Raw genomic sequence first — 26369 nt, 5'->3', positions numbered from 1 at the left:
CAAAACTAAACCACAAGCTTCAAGATCTTAGCCTCAATACCTCCCTGTACAATTGGAACCTCGATTTCCTTACTTGCTGATCCCAGTCAGTTTGGATTGGCAATAACATCTCCACTATAATCTCCATCAGCACAGGTGCAACACAAGGGTGTGTGCTTAGCCCCCTGCTCTACTCACTTTACACTTATGACTGTGTGCCATATTTACGTTTGCTGATGATGCCATTATTGTAGCCCAAATCAAAGGTGGTGACAAATCAGCATATAGGAGGAAGATTGAAAACCTGGCTGAGCAAAAACCTCTTAATCACTGTCAGCAAGACCAAGGAGCTGATTGTTGACTTTGGGAGGAGGAAACCAAAAGTCCATGAGCCAGTCTTCATTGGAGGTTCAGAGGTGGAGAGGGTTATGATTTCAGAAGAAGTCCTGGGCGCAGCATGTAAGTGCAATTATGACGAAAGCATGGGAGCACCTCTACTTTCTTAGGAGTTTGTGAAGATTCAGCATAACATCTAAAACTTTGGAAAAACGTCAATAGATGTGTGGTGGAGGGTATATTGACTAGCTGCTTCACATCCTGGTATGGAAACACCAATGCCCTTGAATGCATCGACACAGAATGTTGTTGTAAGAAAGCAGCATCCATCATCAGGGACCCCCACCACCCAAGCCATGCTTTCTTCTTGCTGCTATCATCAGGAAGAAGATACAGGAGCCTCAGGACTCATACCACCGGGATCAGGGACAGTTATTACCCATCATCCATCAGACTCTTGAACCAAAGGGGATAGTTTCATTTGTCCTGTTGCTGAACTGTTCCTACAATCTATGAACTCACTTTCAAGGGCTCTTCATTTCATGTGTTCAATATTTATTGCTTATTTATTATAATTCTTTCCTTTTGTATTTGCACAGTTTGTTATCATTGCACACTGGTTGAACACCAAGTTGGTGCAGTCTTTCATTAGTTCTATTATGGTTATTATTCCATTATGGATTTATTGAGTGTGCCTGTAAGAAAATGAATCTCAGAATTGTTTATGGTGGCATATATGTACTTTGATAATAAATTTACTTTGAACTTCGATTTGTATGTTCAGTAATTGTGCACAAGGATATTGAGATGATAATGAATATCTGAAGAATTTCATTCAGTATATTTTTGAGCTGCAAATAAATCATAGGTAAGACCCCATTGATTTTGGTGTCTCATTGAACTCCTGATTGTGCCACAATCCCTTTTCCCCCCTCCTGTCCACCCCTCAACCTTTTTCTGCTGCCAAAGCCACACTCCTTACTTGTAGTATATCCAGTTACATGATTCATCTCTTCAAACTGCAAGCCTTTGTAAAAATGCAGATTTTTCTGAAAAATTTCCAGGCCTATGGATTGCAAACCCACAGTCTATCTAGACAGCGAAGATACTTTTATCCAATGCAAATACAGTGATTCTGGTTAATTGGGGCAGCTACTTATTTGTGAGAACTCAAAGAACAAAAACTAATTGAGAAAATAGCCAGGATTCCCTTTGTTTATTTGTGACACTATGCTGCTTAATTGGGGCAGGAGACTGTTGCCGAACAATTTCTAATTAGCATCGGTCGCATGCAGTTACTTAGCCGTTAGACACAACGTCATGCTTCGAGTGAACAGTTTTTAAATAACATCAGTTGCATCAAAACGCAGCGATTTTTGTTACTGATAGTTGTCAAGAAAAAAGCAGTAATACAATTCAGTGCTGTTTTGCTTACTGCAGTTTCAAACATTCAGGCCCGGAGATGCAGAAATGGCCATTATTGAAAATGAAACAATTTCACTACTTCAGCAGGTTTGGAGCTATGGAGAACTTGAGGTTATCAACAATCATGTTGAATATTACAATGAAAATGAAGATTTGGAGGATATAATCGTTGACAAAATTGTATGAAGGCAGCCCATTATCTCAACTAGGTGTCTGCACTGATTTTTTTCATTTACAGTCAAAAGAATGCGACACAGATGAATTTCTCTGTTGATAATTAGTAGAAACTAATACACAATTTTATGGTACTGCAGTAATATTGGTAGTGTTCTAATTTGTTCGGTATTTCCTTTAAATACATAATCTGTTACTCAGTTTGTCTTTTTTATACCTTTTTAACAGTTTTAATGAAACTTCAGCTAATTGGGGCAGCTACTTAACTGGCCCAAAATGTGCTGGTCAAGATGCATCCCAATTAACCAGAATCCACTGTAGTGTGTTCCTCCAGATAAGAGGTGGAGGATAAGGATGTTCATTTCCCATTCTTTTTGAAAAGGCTGTCTTTTGCTGATGTCAGTATCCAGTAAAAAAAAACTAGAGCAGGAATTCATCTCTTCTGTTTATAGCAATATGATTTGTCATTTCATAAATTTCATAGACAAAACTTAGACACCTTGAATTATTCTGTTGCGATGCTCTATGGCTACTTGTATATTAATGAAAATGAATCCTTCTCAATCTGCATACTTTACCGTTGATGTTGGGTTCCATGCTTGCTGTCATTAAGGTGTTGGTATTGTATAATCCAGTCAGCTGTCCCCTTTCAAACCGATCCTTTTTAGTAAACAAAATGGTAGTGAATTGCTTGATATAAAGGTGTTTAGTTTTTTGATACTTCAAGTGAATATGTCCATCATTAGGCTGAAAGACACCAATAAAGTAATAGTTAGCTGTGTTCTGATTTCAAAATAAATGTGCATTGTTGTTTCTGTATTGGCTGTAGTTTGCAAGTGAGGAGCCAAAAAAACGATCTTTCCCACTACTGATGCATCAACAGAAAAGGTAGTTGATTGAAAGCATGTCCTGGTTGAGACTATATTATGTATTGATAATTCTCAATTTATAAACATTAGATTTAGGAATCTTCACAATACACATTAACCTTTGGGGAATGTATCCTTGATTTATGAGTTTTTTTGTGAGAATGAACAATCCTTGTATTTTTTCTATTTCTGATTATTGGGATGAGTTGTTTTAAGATGGTTTGAGACTGTATATTTTTTAAAGTCCACGTGTTGTATTGGAGTTCTGTTCAGACAATGTTATAATTTCACTTGATGGATTTGCGGATATCACTGAACTACCTAGGCTGGTTGCATTCTCACATGAGTCACTGAAAGTGGTCCTGTCAATGTAATAGCAAAGCTCAGGGTACAGAGCACATCTCACACTGCAGTATATTGCATCTTTTCTTGGCACTGGCCTCACTGTGCTTTTGGCTTGAGAATCAGGATTAGCTTTCAAGGAGTTGAAAGAACCCTGTGGATTTTGAAGTGGAGGGAGCTGCTGAAGGGAATATTTACCCAGCTTTTTAAAACTGACAGAATCACACTACATTTAAACCAACTCGGTGAAGAAAAGTTTGGATGATCATGACCCAGCTATTGGCATCCGCAACACTCTCCACGAGTCCTCTCGGAAATAATAATTCCTGTCGCCTTATTGCTTATCACTTCAAACAAGTTCACTTAGATGTTGGCATGCAGAGAGAATAGTAGTTACAGCTTTATAAGAATGATTAAACAATCATTAGTTTTTCAACCTATTTCTAGTGTGTTCTATAAACATTCTAAGAGCTTCCAGTCCACTGTTATAGGTAATAGACAGCAAATGAAGACACTGTGCAGCTGTGTCAAGATTTCTATCAATTAGGTGGACAGCTATGATATATTGATAAAACACCGTTAAATTGTAGATTACACTACTAGGCATAATAGGTTCTATTTCACATAAACTCTTTTTGGAACTAAGTAGTGTATTCATACTAACTACTTTTGAAATGTACTGCATCTATGAAAATAGAGCTCCATTGGGTACAGTGGAAGTACATATATCTTCAGTAGTTTATTACAAGTAAACTCTTAGTTGCATGAGAATGTTACTCTGGAAGTTCATTATGTGTTTTGAAGCACAGAGATATTATAATGGAAAGGGAAAAAAAGAGGATTAAGCATGCAATTAGGAGATCAGCGTCACTGGTACTTTCTCTACAGAAAAAGTGAGACTTTTTAAATCTTATGCAGAGCTGGCAGCAAGGGCAATGGTGATAGACCAATTTCTAAAAACGTTGAAACAGAAAGATGGCTACTTTCCTAAATAAATTGATGGCACAGGATTCTTTCAAATAGAAACCTGCATAAATACAAATCTTGAGGAAAGATTAAACTGTTTCAAATGACAAGGGTGCTGAGATTGCCTCACATTTTTCTACCTCTACATTATCCAGTTGTGCAGCTATCTAACACCAAAATCTAGATGTTGATAACATTCTTATGAGTTCATACCACACAATTACCCTCCCATTTCTTCAAATGATATTGATGTCCTATAGAACAGAGTGTTGTTCATTGTTGATAAAGACCCTGGACTTAAAACCTACCCAACAATATCTAGGTAACATTCCTGCCCCTTTATACCTCTTCATTGTATCAGTGTGTGGATCAGTGTTCTGTTGCTTTGTTGAAGGCTTATAATCCTTAGCACATGATGTAGTATGTCATTTTGGAGTTGAGTTGTAGTGACAAACATGCCATTTGGGAAATTTGGAAGAAGTAAAATATCAAGGTAGCCATAGATGACATCAGTGCCTTTAAGGATGACGTAAAATATGCAACAATGAATGGTGTATGGAGGAAAGTATGATCAAATAGTGTGTATGATTCCCATGGGTTTATGAACTTAAAACCTTTCCAGGAGAATGGTGGCAAATTGGCAAGTTGGGTCTGATGAGGTACAGTAGATCAGAATGACCTGCAAGATTTACTAACCTTGCTTGGGAAAAGCTCACAAATACAAATTTGTTGGAGCTTGAGCAATGGAGGTCAAATGAGGAACAAGAAGCTATCGACAGAACACTGCTACCATCTCTAAGGCAGATTACTATGAGAATGTTTCTGGAGGCATTTTGTGACAACCAGAAAGAGAAAGCTAGTTTTCAAGACAACTATTCTACAATGGAATGCAACATTTGTTATGGCCACATGATGAAAGATGCTGTCTTTGCTATGTGGATCTTCATCAGATGACAAAGAAAGCTATCTAGATGTCCATTGACACCTTTAAGCCTCTTTCATTAGGCATCCTGAAACAGCCATGGGAAGACTGCTCGCCATCAACAATCTGAATTCATCAGCATTATGACCATCAGAACACCAGTGTTAACTTTCCCGCATCACCACTTCAACATGCAAAGACACCATTAAGATTAGGAAGTATACCACTCTGCCATTTTAAGATCTTGGCTAATCTGACTGCAACCTCTATTTAGAGTTTATGTCTAATCTCAGTAACTTTTTGCCTCCTTATTAAGAATCCACTTTAAACAAGATGCTGCTTCTACCAGCCTTTGAAGAAGAAAGTTTAAAAAATATTCAAGCCCATAAAAATAAAATGAGTTGTGCCATGACCAAATTTTGGACAATGACCATTGGTCCAGTATTCCCTCACAAGAGAACATCTTCATCTGTCAAGACTCCTTAGGATTTTGTATGTTTTACTTAATAACTAACTAAAATATATATGATTGTTTTTATTATGTTTGTTTATTATTCCATTATTAGGGGTTAATTTGCTGAGGTATTTTTAAGTGTTCTGGTTTTCTGGACTGAATTTCATGGACTGAGTAACCCCACCTCAGTTACTCAGACCACATCTCTGTTATGCTAATCCCAGCATACAGTCTGCTCGTCAGACGCTCCAGACCAGTTCTGAAGCAGGTGAAAACCTGGCCAGCAGGAGCCATCTCTGGTCTTTAAGACTGCTTTGAGCACACTGACTGGCACATGTTCAGGGAGGCTGCAACAGATGACGATTCTACCAACTTAGAGGAGTACACGGCATCAGTGACTAGCTACGTCAGCAAGTGCATCGATGATGTCACTGTGTCCAAGACCATCACTACACGCTCTAACCAGAAGCCATGGATGATCTTGGAGGTGCTTGTGCTGCTGAGGACCCGTGACTCCGCCTTCGGAGCAGGCAACAAGGCAGTCCGAACAACAGCGAGGACCAACCTGTCCCAGGCCATCAGAGAGACAAAGCGTGCACACGCCCAGCAAATCCACAGCAACTTCCAGGATAGCTGTGACACGCGTTGCATGTGGAAGGGCATTGAGGACATCTCCAACTACAGGACAACATCACCTGCCTGTGCTGGTGATGTCTCCCTCCTAGATGTGCTGAACAACTTCTACACTCATTTCAAGGTGGAAAATGATGTGGTGGCAAGAAAGACCATTCCTCCTCCCAATGACCAGGTGCTGTGTCTTACCGTGGCCAATGTGAGGAAAATTCTATGAAGGGTCAACCCACGGAAGGCTGCTAGACCAGACAATATTCCTGGCAGAGTGCTCAGAGGATGTGCAGACCAGCTGGCAGATGTTCTCACTGACAACTTCAACATCTCCCTGAGCAGCGCCGTCGATCCAATGTTCTTCAAGGCCGCCACCATCATCCCCAGTGTCCTGCCTCAATGACTACCGTCCCGTTGCTCTCACATCCATCATCATGAAATGTTTCGAGAGGCTTGTCATGAGGCACATAAACGCCCTGCTGCCCACCCTCACTGGACCCCCTTCAGTTCGTGTATCGTCCCAACCGCTCAACAAATGATGCCATCGCCACCACCCTCCACCTGGCCCTCACACACCTGGATAAAAAAGACACATATGTTCAAATGCTGTTCATAGTCTTTAGTTCAGCATTCAACATAATCATTCCTCAGCACCTGATTGGACATCTGAAACTGCTGGGCCTGAACACCTCCCTCTGCAACTGGATCCTAGACTTCCTGACTGGGAGACCTCAGTCAGTCCGGATCAGGAGCAGCATCTCCAACACCATCACACTGAGCACGGGGTCCCCCCAGGGCTGTGTGCTCAGTCCACTGCTGTTCACTCTGCTAACCCACAACTGTGCAGCAATACACAGCTCAAATCACATCATCAAGTTCACTGATGACATGACCGTGGTGGGTCTCATCAGCAAGAATGACGAGTCAGCATACAGAGAGGAGGTGCAGCGGCTAACAGACTGATGCAGAGCCAACAACCTGTCTCTGAATGTGAATAAAACAAAAGAGATGGTTGTTGACTTCAGGAGAGCACGGAGCGACCACTCCCTGCTGAACATTGACGGCTCCTCCGTTGAGGTTGTTAAGAGCACCAAATTTCTTGGTGTTCACCTGGCGGAAAATCTCACCTGGTCCTCCAACACCAGCTCCATTACCAAGAAAGCCCAGCATCGTCTCTACTTTCTGCGAAGGCTGAGAACAGTCCACCTCCCACCCCCCATCCTGACCACATTCTACAGAGGATGTATCGAGAGCATCCTGAGCAGCTGCATCACTGCCTGATTCGGGAATTGCGCCATCTCAGATCGCAAGACCCTGCAACGGATAGTGAGGTCAGCTGAGAGGATCATCGGAGTTTCTCTTCCCGCCATTACAGACATTTACACCACATGCTGCACCCGCAAAGCTAACAGCATTGTGAAGGACCCTACGCACCCCTCATACAAACTCTTCTCCCTCCTGCCATCTGGCGAAAGGTACCAATGGATTTGGGCTCTCACGACCAGACTGTGACAGTTTCTTCCCCCAAACTATCAGACTCCTCAATACTCAGAGTCTAGACTGACATCTACATCATTTATTATTATATTGTAATTTGTCCTCTACTGTGCCTATTGTCTTGTGTATTAATTACTGTACTGCTCTGCACTGTTTTGTGCTCTTTATGTAGTCCTGTGCAGGTCTGTAGTCTAGTGCATTTTTTATGTTTTACGTAGTCTAGTGTAGCCTTGTGCTGTCTCACATAGTCTAGTGTAGTTTTGTGTTGTTTCATGTAGCACCAGGGTCCTGGAGGAACATTGTTTCGTTTTTACTATGTACTGTACCAGCAGTTTATGGTCGAAATGACAATAAACTTGACTTGACTAGATGAGCACAGAACTGTATACAGAGTTCTTACTTTGAAACTTCTTTGGATGTCCCTGCTTGATTTACAGTCCTTTCCCTAATGCAATATTTTTTGTTGGAACATTAACCACTTTGTAAATAAAGCAATTCCCAGATTGTAAATATTGTGCTGATTAAAACATAGATACAAACAAGCACCTTTCCTCTTTCATCGAGCTCTTACTTTCCCTTCATTGAAATCCAGGATAAAACATTGGTAGAGTTAATGACAGTGCTGGCAGTAGCTTGGTGTTGTCAAGAATTTTGCTTTTATAGGTGTAATTCAAAGGAGTACTGAATTAGGGAAAGTATCAACAACGTGTAGAATAAGAATAAATGCACAAGGGATGGAAAGATGAGACTAATATATCAAGAGTGGCAAGAAATTAATCTGGGCATTGATAACAAAATTACCATTTATGGCCAGCACCTATTTTACTTGAGTGGGAAGTGGTGAGAAATCTTCCCCAACTGTTGCCACCTGTCTGGTGAAGATACTTCCACAGTGCTGTTGAACAAGGAGTTTCGGGATCTTAAACACAGCCGTAATCATGAATCAGCAATACACAGTGGATTCTGGTTAATTGTGCCATCAGTTAATCAGGACAGCTACTTATTTAGGATAAATCTAAGAAGAAAAATCCATCAAGAAAATAGCCAGAATTTATTTATTTGGGACTCTGTACCACCTAATTGGGACAGGACACTGTTGTCAAACAGTTTCTAACTAGTGTCAATTGTGTGTACTTGTGTGGTCATTAGACACTACACCATGCTTTATTTAAACTTTTTAAATAGCATTAGTTGCATCTGTTTGTATTGGTGAGAAATCACCAGCAAGACAATTCAGAACTGATTGTTCACTGCAATTTCAAGCATTCAGGCTTGGAGATGCCAAAAACAGCCATGAGTGAAAATGAAGCAACTTCACTACTTCAGCAAGTAAGGAACTATGAAGAATTTGAAGGTATAATCATCTTGAATGTAACAATGAAAATGAAGATTTGGGGGAAGCAGTCATTGAAAGCATTGTATGAAGGCAGTCCATTATCTGCACTAGGTGTCTGCTCTGATTTTGTTCATTTACAGTCAATCAAAAGAACACAGCACCATACACTGGATGAATTCCTACACTGATAATTATTAGGAACTAATACACAGTTTTATAGTACTGTAGAGGTATCGGTAGTGTTCTAATTTGTTCTGTACTTCATTTAAATACATAATTTGTTACTCAATTAATGGTAGTTTGTCTTTTTAATACTTTTTAAAAACTATTTCCATGAAACTTTGGCTAATTGGGGCAGCTGCTTAATTGGGCCGTAATGTACTGGTACCAATGTGTCCCAATTAATCGGAATTCACTGTATTTCCTTGTCTGGTTGATGTGCAGCCTGGAGGGTAAACTGCATGCGATGATATTTCCAGTGCTTGCTGTCCTGTGGAAGGTACTGTTGGAGTGGCCTGGATGAGTAACTTAAACAAAGTGGAGTTTTGAGGTGGTTTGTACATAGCTACAGAAATAAGAGTGATTATTTTAGTTGGTCCTTCTCCTTATGGATGGTATTAACTAAAAGGACATTGAAGAGCCTTTGCGATGTAAGTACTTCAACTTTAGCAGTTCAATAACAAATGTTCAAAGGTCCAATTTAATGTCAGAGAAATGTATACAATATACATCCTGAAATGCTGCTTCTTCGCAAACATCCACAAAAACAGAGAAGTGCCCCAAAGGATGAACGACAGATAAACATAAGAACCCCGAAGTATCCCCCCACCAGCTCCCCTTCCTCCTATGCTTAAACAGCAGCGAGCAACAATCGGCCCTCCCCCCACTGGCAATAAAAAGCAAGCATCGGTACCACCACCGAGCAGTCAGCATGAGCAAAGCAATAGGAAAGACACAGATTTGCAGTTACCCCAAAGACTTAGCATTTCATCCAGCATACCGTAGATTCTCTCTCTCCCTAATAAGGGAGAAGGAGGTGTCTCCATTTTTCACCAGCAAGCAGGGAGACATAACAAACAACTCGCTGGTTTACAATGTTATAAGTTCATTACGTTGCTTTTTCCGAGCTCTGTGCCCGAAGATCACAAAGGTCTCAGGTCTTTGGGCCCACAGCAGATTTCCTGACTCGCCCGACAACACACGGGTCTCCTGCCATGACACTGACCGTCAATCCGCCCGTCTCCAGACCCCTGAGATCTTTGGCTTCCAAGTTTGAGCTGGACTCTTAGGCCGAACCCTTGGTGTGCCGAACAGTGGCCAGTTATGGAACCCCCAGAGCGGGTCCCATTCCCGCAAAGAACCGAAGTCAGCGTATAACTCCAGGTCAGGGTCTTCAAATACCTTTTTTTTAATCATTTAAAAAGTTAATTTCTTAATTGCAGTCTCTTTATTTTCTGGTGCCATAACAACACACACAAAATGCTGGAGGAACTCAGCAGGCCAATCACCATTTGTGGAAAAAAGTACACGAAACGTCGACTGTACTTTTTTCCATAGATGCTGCAGGGCCTGCTGAGTTCCACCAGCATTTTGTGTGTGTTGCTCGGATTTCCAGCATCTGCAGATTTTCTCTTGTTTGCCATAGCTGTATTATGCCTTGTGTTAATGATTTTTCCACATTCAATGATTAGATTTAAAAATTGCAAGGTATCTTTCAGTTTTATTCATACCAATTATTTGTTTAGATCTTTTTTCTGAACAAGAAACAATGAAAAATTGTTAGTTTAATTAAATCATAAAAATTGATGTTAAGCAGGCTCCTGCACAGAAGCAGACCGTTTGTGTAATGAGTGAGTGTGAAGCCAGGTACAGAAAGAAGTCCAATGAGAATAAAAAGATTTACAGCATGTCAGCCCCTCCAGACACACAGGAAAGGAATATATCCAGTTTAAGCAATCATGGTAATACTGGCTGACTTTTCATTAAACAGGCCACATGAGCTATTCGCCAAAGAAAGCAGCTAGAATTTCATTTATGCAGGAATGAAATACATGTGGACCAATATGATTTAAACTAGTTATTGTTTCATTCCTATTTACTTGTTACCCTGACTACCATTTATGATGAGCCAAGCTAAACCTTTTTATTATTTTCTAGCAGTTGCTGCACATACCTTTGATGTGAATCAATAGCTATGACAAAAATTTCTCAAACCTGCATTTTATATTCAGTGAGTATTAACACATCTCCATCTTATACTAATTTAAAAAACATTACTTTCCACTTCAGCCCAAATGTGCAGTATTGAGAGTTGCGCTATTGTACTTGTCTTTTTCTTTCCTGTTTGTACAGCTTTCCCATCGCAGATAAGTTGATTGAAAATCTAATCCCCCGCTTATATTCACATTCAGAAGTCAGACAACACCAAACATCTGCTTGTATTCAAACTCTGATTGGAAGTTTAAAGACATACATTTTATGCTTCAGATAAATGGTTTAGCATAAACTCATTTCTTGGGCAGATTGTGTTGTATTCAGGAGAGTGACTGAAAACTAGAATTAACAAATGAACAAAGGTATCCAATGTATTTTCTAATCATGTATCTTTATATCACTTCTCTGTTATATTTTCACTTTGTATGTGCCTGAAAATACATTGAAAATGAGATTTACCATTTGTAGCACTGAATTGCACTGTTTTACCAGGAGGGAGGAAAGACAAGCTAACAATTCAGCACTTGAGCCTCACTTAAAGGAACAATAACTTGGGTTTTAGTTAAATTGTGCTACTGATCTGAGACTGGTACTACAGAATTGTTTAAAAACAAAGCCTTCTTATGGCCCAAATAAACTACACTATTTACATTGGATTTGGAATATTTTCATAGGATGAGAATGAAATTTTTCAAGAAAATAAAAACTCTATTCGGGTTTAAAACCGCAAGTAGGTCTCTGCTGAGCACACTTTAGGCTTGTGTTATTTTTAAGTCACTGCCAAGAAAACAATTGATTTTCAATGACATGTGAATTGATGTTGACATGCAACTTCAGTTAAATCAACAAGCTACTTTTATTCGGACATTAACCAACTTATATTTTTGTGTTTATATACTGCTGTTTATTCACAATAAAGATATTTGAAAAGTATATTTAACAGACATAATCAAGCTTTTTGGGAAAGTAATATTGACAGGGGAATGTTGACAGAAATATATGTAGCTCTTCAATAAGATCCCCTTAAGAGTCAGTTAGTTATAACTAAAGCTCATGAATTGACCTGGTTAAACATGCAGACCGATTAGTGAAATTGTCTGTGTAATCAAATTGGAAATGGCCTTTATTATCCATGAGAATCAATTATTCATTATATTAATGTAGATAAATGAATAAAATTGCATGAATTTGCTGATATGTGAAGTGATTGGGCAAAACAATGACAATGGATTTTAATGTAGATAAGCATCTAATCCTTAACTTTAGACCAAAATAATATCAATCTAAATAATTTTAAAACATTGGAAAGGTAAGAATGATGCAAGTCTCAAGAGTTTTAAGAGTCTATTTTCTTAGATCACTAAAGTATGTAAGTCAGGTAATATATTAAAAAAAGAAGAAAAGCTCTAAAGTACTAGCCTTTTTAACAAGAGAATACCAAACACTATATAGATGTTCAGATTCTAGACACTGCATCATAGTGTACGTTGTAAGCATGACAGCACAGGTTCACAAGACTTTTAGATTAATTTATGGGGCTGTTTCTTGTGTCAGCATTTCTTACTCAGTGTGTCAAAGAGCTTCTTTGATTTTTCATGGATGGTACTTGAATTGAGTACTTAAGAGTTTTTTAAAATTCAGATTTGCAGTATCTGTATCTTCATTTATTAGTCACCCCAGTTTCTCTTTAACCAATTGAAACTTGTTTGGTCACTGCAGGAAGCAGCTGTGGGACACTGCATTTCTATGGGTCTCAAATCATATATAGCCTGTACTGATAAGGATGAAAAAAATTCATTTAAGAAAACAAACTCTACTTTTATAAAAATGCATTTGTTTAATTGCCATCATTGGGTTATTAAACAAAAATTAATTTAATTGAACTTTCAATCCTTTGCTGTTGTAGTGAGATTTAAATTCAAGATACCAGTTCATTAGTTTAGCCTCTGGATTATTAGCTTAACTACTATGCCATTTTATTCCACTTGATTTTTGCTTTAGGGATTTTGAAAGGGAATAATGGAGTAGGATGATAAAAATGCATAATGTTGACCTATAAGAGTACATGCAAGTTATTAATTTATAATTTTAAATCTGAGGGCATTATTTTTGATAGCTAAGGATATAATGAAATAAGAAGCTGGAGCGAATTGGTGGATTTGGATACAGATCGGCTTTGAAGATAAATGGTGGAATAGGTATAAGGGGTTGAATGGACTACATCTGATTCTTTGTTCCTATTAAATGTGTTGATTTCAATGATTTATCTAAACCAGACAGCAATGAATAGAATCTACTCTATTGAAAGTAACTTCACATTTTTGTTGTTTGACCACAAACAGCATAAAAGATAGTCCTACAATGTACTCTTCATATGTTTTATATAATACATACAGTGTTCTTTGATTGTTCAATGATGGTTTGCTTAATTTATCATGGAATAAGTCAAAGGCTCCATTCATTTGTTTTTTTTTATGCATATAGTTTGAGTGATCATGAATATGGCAGCACAAAATGGCAGATCATTTACAAATTTGCTGTTTTTCTTTTTCCATTTTTCCTTTCTACAAAGATTGGCTCCACTCTGCTGTAACTGAAATGGTGAACTAAATGTATAGTGCTGTGGTGCCACTATTGGACTGCTGCTTTAATGGATAGAAAGAAAATATCCACTCTGTACTTCAGCTTCAGTGAAGTATCATGCACATTGAAATGGTTGAATCAATGCCATATGTCAAATCCATTTTGGTTTGCATTCAATAATGGAATGAGGCACCAGACATATGTGAAATTTCATTTCAGTAATGGGTGTATATATCAGTTGTTTGAACTAGGAAAGTGATAATTAAGAAGTGCAATAAATTGCTATATAAATAAGAGCAAAAACATTTTCCCTGGTATTTTACATCCACTCAACAACTTTATGACAGTATTTTTAAAAAACCGCTATATTTATTCCACTTAATATTTCTTAATCCAGCTGAGTTACTATGTAAACTGTTCCAGTGCCATATCAAAAGGAATGACAGGTGTTTCTCCCATCATTCTCAAAACTCAACAAAAGCAGATTGGCCAGGGAATTTATTGGCAGAGTGCCTTTTTTTTCAGGCACCAAACAGGAAAACGTGTTTCTTAAGCTACTTAACCACCAGTTCTTAAAGGGATTGCTGGAGGATACCATTAAAAAGAGTACAAAAAATGGAATGAGGATTGGGAGGAAACTCCATCAAAATCCATTTTTCTTGATCATTTCCTTTCCTATTCTCAAGATCTATCACAGAACCACTGTGCTGAGTATATGGAGCTATATTTTATTACTTTCTTTAAATGGCCTTAATCAACCTAAAGTGCAGCTAGTTTCCAAAGAGATTTCATAAGTAAAAGCCACTTTCTTTATCCAGAGTTTGAGATTTTTCAAACAGAAACAGCTGATGTGCAAGACAATCCTACAACTGCTAATGGATTATTATCAACCTATAGCTAAAAGATGACATGCATTATTTTTCTGACTGTGAACTGAGGTCACTGGTGCATTGTCATTATATAGTCCAATATTGTTTCCACCATGAGATTATAAACTTCTTTAACCTTTCATTTAAAAAGCTTTGGTATAATCATCATTAATCTGACATCGAGATTTAAAACTCGCCAACCATTTCTTTCCCCGGCTTGTACATTTTTGTATAATTGCTTCCATCCCTGAGGAATGTCTATCATGTCAATATCACCGAGGTTTCAAAGTTAATGTAAATTTTGGCAAGCATTCCAGATGAATAGAAACAATTAAATTAAAATCATATGCTTTAGCACACACACTGTACCAATCCATACAATCAAATCAACACTGAGCTACCTTTCTTGAAAGTGGAAGTTTAAGTTTGTATATTTCAATTCTTTTAGCAGCAGATGACATGAATTGTTTTCATTTGAAATTCAGGTTTGGAGTAGAACCATCAGGGCTGGTCAAACTAGAAAAAGAAATTGAGCAGGAAGAGTCACATTCTACACCATCCCCATCTCCATCTCCAACTAAATCTGGAAAGAAGAGTGCGGGGAAGTTGCTTGATGATGCAGTAAGTAAAACAGCAAAACTGTTACCCAAAGTAACGTGTAGGTAGATATGTCTTCCCTATTAATCTTGAAAGACATCCTTTCTAATGTGGATGATGATCATGGTGTTCAAAGGTAACACATCACAAACATTAACGGGCTGTGGAAATGGGTTTGAAATGTATTTGATTTTAATTTGGTAGTGATTTGACTTAGAAGTGTTCAATCATTATCCTTGGATAATAGCTTCTCATCATTGACTCTCCAAGACCAGTGATCTTACATGTGTCTAGTACTGACTAATTAGTGCTTTGCAGGCTGAGTCACTATTTAATTGCTCAACCCTAATTGCATTGAGAAGGTGGGGCGAGCTGTCTTTTTGAACTACTGCAGCCCTTGAAATGTGGGTATATCCATAATTCTGTTAGGGAGGGAGTTGCAGAATTTTCACCCAGCAACGATGAAGAAATGGCAATTATATTTCTAAGTCAGGGTGGTCTGTGTCTTGGAGGGCAACCTCTAGATGTATATGCTTTTGCTGCACTCGTCCTTTAGCTGATGGCATTTAGAAGGTGCTGTCTCAGGAGTTATGATAAGTTCTGGCAGTTGATCCTATGAATGATACAAACTGTTGCTACTGTGCATTGTTGGTGAACTGAGTGCATGTGATTCCTATCAAGTAAACTGCTATGTCCTGTATGACATGAGCTTCTTGAGTGATCTTGAAGATGCACACATCCAGACGAGTAGAGAGTACTCCATCACACTGCTATCATGAGTCATAGGCTTCTGGGGAATTAGGAGTAGCGTTACTCACTACAGGATTCCTAGCCTTGTGTTACAGCTGTTCCTGTTCAGTTTCAGGTCTACTGAAATAACAAGTCAACTTCTCTTGATTGTTATTATATATGGTGGACATTTGAAATAGAATTTATTAAATGAGATGTGAAAGAATGATTAGAAGAATATGATAGGCTTTGTTGAAACAAGGTAAAAAGACTCAGGTAGAGCATAAATTTGGCATGTACCAGTTTTGCTGAATGAATCAATTCTGTTTTATAAAATTAAATTCAATTTTAAAAAATAGAAAATATCAAACGAATACTTGGCTATACAAGAAGATGGAATTATGTAAAGTGGTAACCTTCTTTCTGTCTCTTGAAACGCTCCCTTCCCTGAAGTTTTTTGACAAGTTTCTGTCTTCAATACCTTTTTCAGATATTCCATAATGTGCTGCTTTCTCTTCAAACACTTATTTCTATTACTGAAGTTGAAAATTTAAACTAAAAAGGCTGGTAGCAGGACTATGGGAACATTTCCTACTAGCATCATTACATTGTACAGAAGTATTAATTATAGCCCTTGAGGCAGCTTATTGTTTGTGGTGTAGGGTGTTATTGGCCACTGGGCTGCCTCCAGAAAGTAAAAATGCAAAATCAAGGAGAGATGGAATGTAATTAGGAAAGTTGGTTAGTTGGTCATCATAAGTGATTTACTGCAAAATTAGCAATTTCAAAACTCTTTGACATCAGTTTTCTGATTTTTTTTTAAACTTACATTTTTTACTTAGAGCAGTGCCTTAGTCAACTGGCTCAGGTGCTATGAATGTGAAATAACCAAAGGATGTATGTGCGATGCAAATTGTTGTAATTTTGTTTTCATATTCTGTTGCTATTTACCTATTTGATTGTGTTTTTTGGGTTGCCAGGGTTTATGTTTATTGTTTGATTTGTGCCTGTTTTATTTTTGTGTTATGTTATCTTGTGTTTTTTTTTTCATTCAACCATGGCTGATATTTTGGTAGTTAAAGTTCTTGCCTCCAGAATCTCTCATTGAATCCCACTATTCAGTCTCCACATTAATTTTGATCCTTCAATTATACCACAATGAAACCAAATATTCAGTTTTGAAATCTCTTAGGTTTTTGCAATTAAATTCAGAATGATAACTAAATACAAAACAAAAAAACTTGGTTAATTAGTAATAATACTGATACTTATAGTTACATTTTTGATTATGTGTTCAGATACGTTTGCAATCTTTGTTCCTTTTGGAGGTCCAAAGCGAAAGGGGCTACCATAGCTGGGAGTTAATATGATTAACAAAATGATGGCTACTACTCCAATGTGTATCTGATTCAGAGTGGATTAGTTTAGTGAATGTACACTTAATCTTGGAGAACAGAAATATAATTATTGTATTGATCCAGTATAATTAGTTAAAATCTCATGATACAATATAGTAATAGGCCATTCAGCCCTTGAGTGTTTTCCACAATTCAATTTAGATAATTACTGAACTATTCATTAACATTGCTTGCCTATGACTATTCCATATCCTTCGTAGTATTGACTAATAAAAATGTATTAAATTAAATCTTGGAAATTTTGGTTAACCCAGCATTCACAGCCATTGAGAATAATGAGATCCAGATGTTCATTACACAATGAGTATTTCTGACTTTATTTTTGCATAGCTTAGTTCTAATTTTAGGATATTGCTTTTTTGTTCTGGATTCCTCATCAAATGAAGTAGTTATTCTCAATCTACTAATCAAATGTCTTTAATATTTAGACTGGATCATTCCAACTTTCCAAACTGAGTATTAATGTCTTCATAATCTAATCCCTTAAAAATACTTTGGTAAATCTGTACTCTTCACATTCCAAATTAATAAAATGTGCTACCAAAACTGAACATTAGATTGAGTCTGATCAAGACTCTTCAGAACTGAATAGACTCTCAATTTAATAAAGGTCATGCTGTGATCAAGCTCAAGGTACTACTTGAAAGAGAGGGAAATATTACAGTTGCCATATATCTAAATATGAATAAGACTAATTTCCTTGTGACAAAACACAAACTATGCTAAACAGGATAAATGTTTAGTTGCTACAGTGATGCCATTTTGAGGTTCAAAAAAACAATGTGATAATGAACCAGTTTATATTTCTTTAAGGCAAAGTTCCACTCAACAAAGACATAAGATAAGACTGATAGAAAACAAAAAAGAAATTTAAGGCAAACAGACAACTAGCCCAGGCTCTGGCAACTAGAAAAAAAAAGTCACAGAGCAATGAAAGGCCAGAACAGATATTTATATTGTAACTGAAAGGCAATATGAAAACAATTTCAAGTAATCTTAAAATCATAGAGTTTAAAAAAACATTTGTAAGATGAAGCAGCCAAAAGAAATTTCAGCCCTTGAAAACTGATAATGGTGATATTGTTGATGAAAGTAAGGAAGTTTCAAAAATGTGTGTTTGATTAAATATTACTTTGCATTAACCTTTCTAATTGAGGTGTAAATCACAAGGAAAACAATACTGAAATGAGCACAAAGACTCAATGCAAGGACTACTTTTAAAATAACAATAATAAAACTATTGTCATTAATGAGTAACAATTCCCAGAACCTGACAACTTTCCATTGTTTTAATGGAGGTAGGTAATGCTATTGTATTGCCAAATAGAAATGAGTATCAAATTTCTAGACTTACTTATGCTTACATAAAGAATAATAGCTTCTTTCATTATCTCAAAATGTTACAAAGTTCTTTACCGCCTGGTAAGTATTCTTGTAGCAATTACATACAAGAAATTCAAAATTCCCATGGTGGTTAAGTAGCTTCTATGTACAATCTACTATGGGTTCTCCATCAATGTGGAAAATTAAATAGAATAGTACACAAAGGCTTGAACCATCGTCATTAAACCATGTTTGCATCCTGAAGTATCAGAGGTGAAATTTAAGTTCAAATAACTTAATAAATCTGTAATGATCAATCATCCTTAATGACATTGATAACCAGGAACATATCAGGTCACCATCACATCTCATCTTGGTCACTAATTAGCCAGTGAGTGCTGTATCTGACTCCAATTCCACAATAATCTGGTTGTTCCATAGCTGTCATCAGGGTAATCCACTCACAGGAATATTCAATAAATGCTGACCTCAATAGTATTGACCACCTCTCAAAAAATTAAAGAACTCATTAACTTCTCATAACTCATTCAGTGCCATTCTTCTTACCTCTAACATTTTTTTTAAATTAGGCAAGCTTTGCCCATTTGTTTTTAAATTGGTTCAACTGTTAATATTTTGCATGATTAGAGACATCTAAAACACTACGAAATACTTATGGATTTTATCCAAACAGATACATATTTAGGCTCCCTGGCATATGTCATGAAATTTGGTGTTTTGTGACAGCATGCATTGCAATACATACAAGTTACATTAAGAACATAGAACATAGAATAGTACAGCACATTACAGGCCCTTCAGCCCACAATGTTATGCTAACCCTCAAACCCTGCCTCCCATATAACCCCTCACCTTAAATTCCTCCATATACCTTTCTAGTAGTCTCTTAAACTTCACTAGTTTGGGAACAACTCCAGTGAGTTTGGAATTGTATTTTGAAGTTTCCCTTTGTTACTTGAATAACCATTCAATTCAGAATGTACACCACTTTGTTCCGCTCTCAGAAGATAAGTACATATAAAAATAAAATTAAATAAGTATTGCAAAACGAAAGGGAAACAATAAATTGTGTGGTAGTGTTTGTGGATTCTTTGTCCATCCAGAAATCTGATGATGGAAGGAAAGAAGTTGTTACTAAAATGTACCACCTCCTTGATGGTAGCAATGAGAAGAGGGCATGTCCTAGGTGATCGGTGTTAATGATGGATGCTGCCTTTTTGAGACATTGCCTTTTAAAGGAGTCCTCAATGCTGGGGAACCTAGTGCCCATGATGGAGCTGGCAGAATTTACAACTTTCTGGAACCTTTTTCAATCCTGTATAGTGATCCTCCGTACCAGGTAGTGATGCAACCAGTTAGAATGTTCTCCACGGTGCAGCTGTAGAAATCTGTGTCTTTAGTGACATACCAAGTTTCTTCGAACTCCTAATGAAATATAGCTGCTGCCGTGCTTTCTTTGTAATTGCATCAATATATTGGGCCCAGGAGAGATCTTCAAAGATGGTGATACCCAGTAACTTCAAATTGCTTATCCTTTCCACTGCTGATCCCTCAATAAGGACTGAAGTGTTTTCCTCAACTTCCCCTTCCTGAAGACCAAAATCAATTCCTTGATCTTACTGATGTTGAGTACAAAGTTATTGTTGTTATGATACTCAACCAGCTGATCTATCTCATTCTTGTAAGCCTCCTCATCACCATCTGGAATTCTGCCAACAACAATTGTATCATTGGCAAAGTTATGTATGTCATTTGAGCTGTGCCTAGCCACACAGTCTTGTGCTGAAAGTGAGTAGAGCAGTGGACTAAGCATGCATCCTTGAAGTGTACCAATGTTGTTTTCAGTGAGGAGGAGATGATATTTCCTATCTGGTCAGACTGTGGTCTCCCAGTGAAGAAGTTAAAGGTCCAGTTACAGAGGAAGGTACTGAGGCCCAGATTTTGGAGCTTGTTTATTAGAACTGAGGGTATGCTTGTGTTGAATGCTGAGGTATAATCAAATATCAGCAGCCTGACATAGGTATTACAATGGTCCTGGTGATCCAAGGCTGAGTGGAGAGCCAATAGATTGCATCTGCTGTAGACCTATCATGGCAATAGGTAAATTGCAGCAGATCCAGGTCTTTGTTTAGGCAGGAGTTGATCCTCACCATGATCAACTTCTCAAAGCATTCAAATTTCATCTCAATCCTCAATCAAATTGTTTTTTGCTCTTAAATAGCCTTCTGTAAGTTTTTCCTGGACTTGTATAATTCTGGATCACCACAGAATGCCACAGATCTAGCCCTCAGCAGACTATGAATCTCCTAGTTCACCCACAACTTTTGATTTAGGTATGTTCAGTATGTTCTCGAAGGGACAAACTCATCCACACAGGTTTTGATGAAGTTGGTGACAACTGTGGTGTATATGGATGCAGTAGGAGGTGAGAACCTTGATACAATAGCTATCACTAAAGAGGTTGTGCTGAGTAAACTTGTGGGCCTAAAGATAGACAAGTCCCCCGGTCCTGATGAAATGCATCCCAGGGTACTGAAAGAAATAGCAGAAGTTATAGTAGAGGCTTTGGTAATGATTTACTAAAATTCTCTGGACTCTGGGCATGTCCCAGCAGATTGGAAGATGGCGAATGTCATGCCACTGTTCAAAAAAGGATGTAGGCAAAAGGCAGGTAGCTACAGGCTAGTTAGTATAACATCTGTAGTTGGGAAAATGCTTGAAACTATCATTAAAGAAGAAATAGCGAGGCATCTGGAAAGAAATGGATCCATCAGGCAGACGCAGCATGGATTCAGCAAAGGCAGGTCCTGTTTGACAAACTTAATGGAATTCTTGAGGATATAACGAGTGCAGTGGATAGAGGGGAACAGATGGATATTATTTAAAGTCACAAAATGCTGGCAGAACTCAGCAGGCCAGACAGCATCTATGGGAGGAGGTAGTGACGATGTTTCAGGCCGAAACCCTTCATCAGGAGTGATATTATTATCGGGAGGATATTATTTGCTTGGATTTCTAGAAGGCGTTCAATACAGTGGCACATAAAAGACTAATCCATAAGATAAGGATGCACAGAGTTGGGGGTGACGTATTAGCATGGATAGAGGATTGGTTAACTAATAAAAAGCAGAGAATTGGGATACATGGGTGTTATTCTGGTTGGCAATAAGTGGTGAGCAGTGTGCCACCAGGGTCAGTGCTGGGCCCACAACTGTTCATAGTATATATTAAGGATCTGGAAGAGAGGACCAAGTGTAGTGTATATATGTTTGCTGATGATACTAAATTGAGTGGGAAAGTAAATTGTGCAAAATGTACGAAGAGTCTGCAGAGAGATATAGATAGGTTAAGGGAGTGGGCAAGGGTCTGGCAGATGGAATACAATGTTGGTAAGTGCGAGGTCATCCACTTTGGAAGGGAAAATAAAAGAGCAAATATTATTTAAATGGTAAAAAATTGCAGCATGCTGCTGGGTTGAGGGACTTGGGAATGCTTGTGCATGAGTCCCGAAAGGTTGGTTTGCAGGTGCAGCAGGTTATCAAGAAGGTAATTGGAATGTTGGCCTTCATTGCTAGAGGGATTAAATTTAAGAGCAGGGAGGTCATGTTGCAACAGTACAGGATACTGGTGAGGCTGCACCTAGAGTACTGTGTGCAGTTCTGGTCTTCTTACTTGAAGAAGAATATACTGGCTCTGGAGGAGGTTCAGAGGAGGTTCACCAGGTTGATTCCAGAGATGAAGGGCTTAGACTATGAGGAGAGATGGAGTTATCTGGGACTGTACTTACTGGAATTCAGAAGAATAAGTAATGATCTTTTAATGATCTTATAGAAACATTAAAAAATTATGAAAGGAATAAGATAGAGACAGAAAAGTTGTTTCCACTGGTAGGTGAGACTAGAAGTCGGGAACACAGCCTCAAGATTCAGGGGAGTAGATTTAGGTTGGAGGTGAGGAGGAACTGCTTTTCCCAGAGAGTAGCTAATCTGTGGAATTCTCTGCCCAATGAAGCAGTGGAAGCTACCTCAGTAAATATATTTAAGACAAGGTTGGATAGATTTTTGCATAATAAGGTTATTAAAGGTTATGGGGAGAAGGCAGGTAGGTAGGGATAAGTCCATGGCCAGATCAGCCATGATCTTATTGAATGGCAGAGCAGACTGGATGGGCCAAATGGCCTACTCCTGCTCCTATTTCTTATGTTCATTATGATTTGAAGATGAACCCCTGAATATTGTCAAGCCCACCAACTCAAAGCAGTCCTGTAAGCACTCTTCTGCCTCCCTTGACCATACATTCTTGGTCCTCACCATCAGGGCTGCGCTGTTTAGTCTTTGCCTACATACTGGGAGGAGAATTACAGCCAGGTGATCAGACTTATCAAAGCACAGTAAGCGTTCTTGATGGTGGTATAACAGTGGTCAATTGTGTTGGCTCCTCTAGTTCAACAGGTAATATGTTGGGAAAAAGTCAAAAACTTCTTCAAACTGGCCTGGTTAAAATCTCCTATAATGATAGGGAAGTCATCAGGATGTGTTGTTTCCTATCAGATGATTGTGGCGCTCAGCTCCACCAGTGCTTCCCTGTCATTGACCTGAGGTGGAATATACACTGCTACCAGGATGATGGCAGAGAACTCCTTTGGCAAATAAAAAAATGACATGACATTTGACCACTAGATGTTCCAGGTTGAGTAAGCAGGACTGAGACAGAACTGTCACATCTGTCAACTTCCTCTATCTTTAAAACACTGAACTATCCTGTCTTTGTGGAGAATGATGAAACTATTGGGCTGCAGCACCGTGTCCAAAATGACAGAAGATTGCCATGTTTCTATGAAGCAAAATGCATAACGGTCTCTGAACTCCCTCTGGTACTGCAATCTTACTCTGAGGTCTTCAATTTTGTTTTCCCAAGACTGTACATTCGCCAGCAGAATAGTCGGGAGTGGGGGTTCTAAGGCCTTGTTGTTTCGATTGTACCTGCAGACCTGCTTACCATCCCCGCTTCCATTTTCTTAAAGGGGAATTGCACTCATGACCCGAGTCCGCCGTCCAGACTTCATCAATTTTGAGCATCAGTAGATTTTTGAAACATGCTTCAATCTGAAGAAGGCATGGCTGTGACTGTGGATTTCAAATGTAGTGTCCTAAACAAGTATACTTGATGTTTCCCATCAAAAAGAGCAAAGATTTGCCATTTATTGGTTCCATCTCAACCCGTTATATCTATCTGTATATTTTAGCAATAAATGGAAAAGGTGCAAAGTTACGTTTGATATCTCAAATGACAATATTTTTTTCCTTTTTCTCTGTGCATTGGGTGTTGGTCTTTTTTTAATTAGGTTTCTTGCTTTGTGGTTGTCTGTAAGCAGACAAGTCTCAAGGTTGTATCATTTATACCTACTTTGATAATGAATATATTTTGAACTTAAACAATTGACAAAATTCTATCACGTGAGAGTCCTCCTGATCACCCATAGAATATACTGCAGAATTTGGTAAGGCTTCTGTTGTGTCTATCTTGATTTGGATTGTTACCTTATCTCTTAATTACAGGATCTCATTAATGGTAAGTTTTCAGCTGTAGAATGTTCATTATGTAGAATGTTCATTAAGCAACTACCTTTTGTCATCGGGTGGCCACTTTATATTGTTTGTGCATTTCAGTCAGTTAGAAACAATTTGTTGGAAGTTGAAGAAATTTGGATCAGTGTTTGAATCTACCTTTAGTTAGAACATTGAGAAGTTCTGTCTTTTTCCACCAGCTCCTTGTGTACTGTAACACATTGGTGAATAATAAAACTGCCTTCAACTACAGCTACACTGATTATCTATCTATCTTAAGAAATGGAGAAAACTTTTGAGCAAAGGCAGAATAGCTTCTTAAATGGCACTTTCCAAGCTGCAAGATCTCCCATTACATGGACAGGAGCAGAAGATGTTTAGGAAAGTTTTTTTTCTGGCAAGTTCTTCTTCAAGTCATAAACCTTTCCAATTTGAAAATATGGCAACTTTCTTTCATCTCCCAACTCAGCATCTCTGCAGGAATGCCTCGTTTGGTACTCTTTCTTCTTAGTAGGCAAGGCTATTCCTCAACATCACATTCCTTTCAAGGGTGATTAAGAATGGATAAGTACTAACCTCACAAGCCATTCCCTCATTCTGTGCATAAAGAAGAATGTGCAAGCTGTATTCAGCAGCTGAAGTGTTAATGTCAGGTCTCCATTTTAGGTGTCAGATATGTAAATGCTGTAGAGATGAATATTGACACAGCACATGTGCAGAAGTTCGCTGATGACACGGCCATAGTGGGGTGTGTCAGGAATGGACAGGAGGAGGAGTATAGGAAACTGATACAGGACTTTGTGATATGGTGCAACTCAAACTACCTGCGTCTCAATATCACCAAGACCAAGGAGATGGTGGTGGACTTTAGGAGATCTAGGCCTCATATGGAGCCAGTGATCATTAATGGAGAATGTGTGGAGCAGGTTAAGACCTACAAGTATCTGGGAGTACAGTTAGACGAGAAGCTAGACTGGACTGCCAACACAGATGCCTTGTGCAGGAAGGCACAGAGTCGACTGTACTTCCTTAGAAGGTTGGCGTCATTCAATGTCTGTAGTGAGATGCTGAAGATGTTCTATAGGTCAGTTGTGGAGAGCGCCCTCTTCTTTGTGGTGGCGTGTTGGGGAGGAAGCATTAAGAAGAGGGACGCCTCACGTCTTAATAAGCTGGTAAGGAAGGCGGGCTCTGTCGTGGGCAAAGTACTGGAGAGTTTAACATCGGTAGCTGAGCGAAGGGCGCTGAGTAGGCTACGGTCAATTATGGATAACTCTAAACATCCTCTACATAGCACCATCCAGAGACAGAGAAGCAGTTTCAGCGACAGGTTACTATCGATGCAATGCTCCTCAGACAGGATGAAGAGGTCAATACTCCCCAATGCCATTAGGCTTTACAATTCTACCGCCAGGACTTAAGAACTTTTTAAAAGCTATTATTAATGCTTTTTGAGATAGTGATTTAGATGCATATCATATTTTTTACTGAGTTAAGTATTGTATGTAATTAGTTTTGCTACAACAAGTGTATGGGACATTGGAAAAAAAGTTGAATTTCCCCATGGGGATGAATAAAGTATCTATCTATCTATCTATCTATCAAAGACTGTTCCATTATTATTTGAAGTTGTTGCATAGTAAAACAAAAGTATTTAATCTACTATAGGACCTAGCTATGGGTAAATAGCCCCATTGCTTTGTGGGTAAACTCAGGTGAGACAAAGGCTGCAGGAGTAAATCCAGTCAGCAAATCTAAAGTGAAGCCCCTCAGACGGTTGGATGTCATTGAACATCCTTCTGGCAGTTCCTGCAGCCTATCTGGTGCCAAGCGTGTTGTTTCATAAGCTTCCCTTCAGACTACACTGATGAGGTTGAGAGAGGGATTTTCACAGCTGGGCATCTCAGGATCTCCATACTTTCTGCCCAGGCTTGTGATAATGATCACATTATAACCCATTGTCCTTCAAGACAGATGAATGCCAACCAACCACTTTATAATATACAGCAATGTAGCACAGGAATAGTTCATTCAACCCACAATCTTGTATCAAAATACTTTTGACAAAATAAGTCAAAAATACAAAATTACAAAATACAAATTTGTTAAAGCAACTAAGAACCCAAT

General features: G+C 38.4%; 1 protein-coding gene across 4 annotated transcripts in view; it reads left to right on the top strand.

Annotated features, from left to right (window-relative positions):
* The window catches only part of gas2a (growth arrest-specific 2a), a 170569-nt gene that overhangs the window by 101246 nt on the left and 42954 nt on the right, over positions 1–26369 (top strand). For all 4 annotated transcript variants that reach the window (XM_073049729.1, XM_073049728.1, XM_073049730.1 and 1 more), the window contains one exon: positions 15076–15211. In XM_073049729.1, the coding sequence (XP_072905830.1) occupies positions 15076–15211 (136 nt within the window). The remainder of the gene's footprint in view (positions 1–15075; positions 15212–26369) is intronic.

The sequence above is a fragment of the Hemitrygon akajei genome, chromosome 6 (assembly GCF_048418815.1).
Source record: "Hemitrygon akajei chromosome 6, sHemAka1.3, whole genome shotgun sequence".
NCBI classification, from domain to species: domain Eukaryota; kingdom Metazoa; phylum Chordata; class Chondrichthyes; order Myliobatiformes; family Dasyatidae; genus Hemitrygon; species Hemitrygon akajei.
The sequence above is the reverse complement of the archived record's forward strand: the minus strand, read 5'-3'. Positions and strand labels throughout refer to the sequence as shown.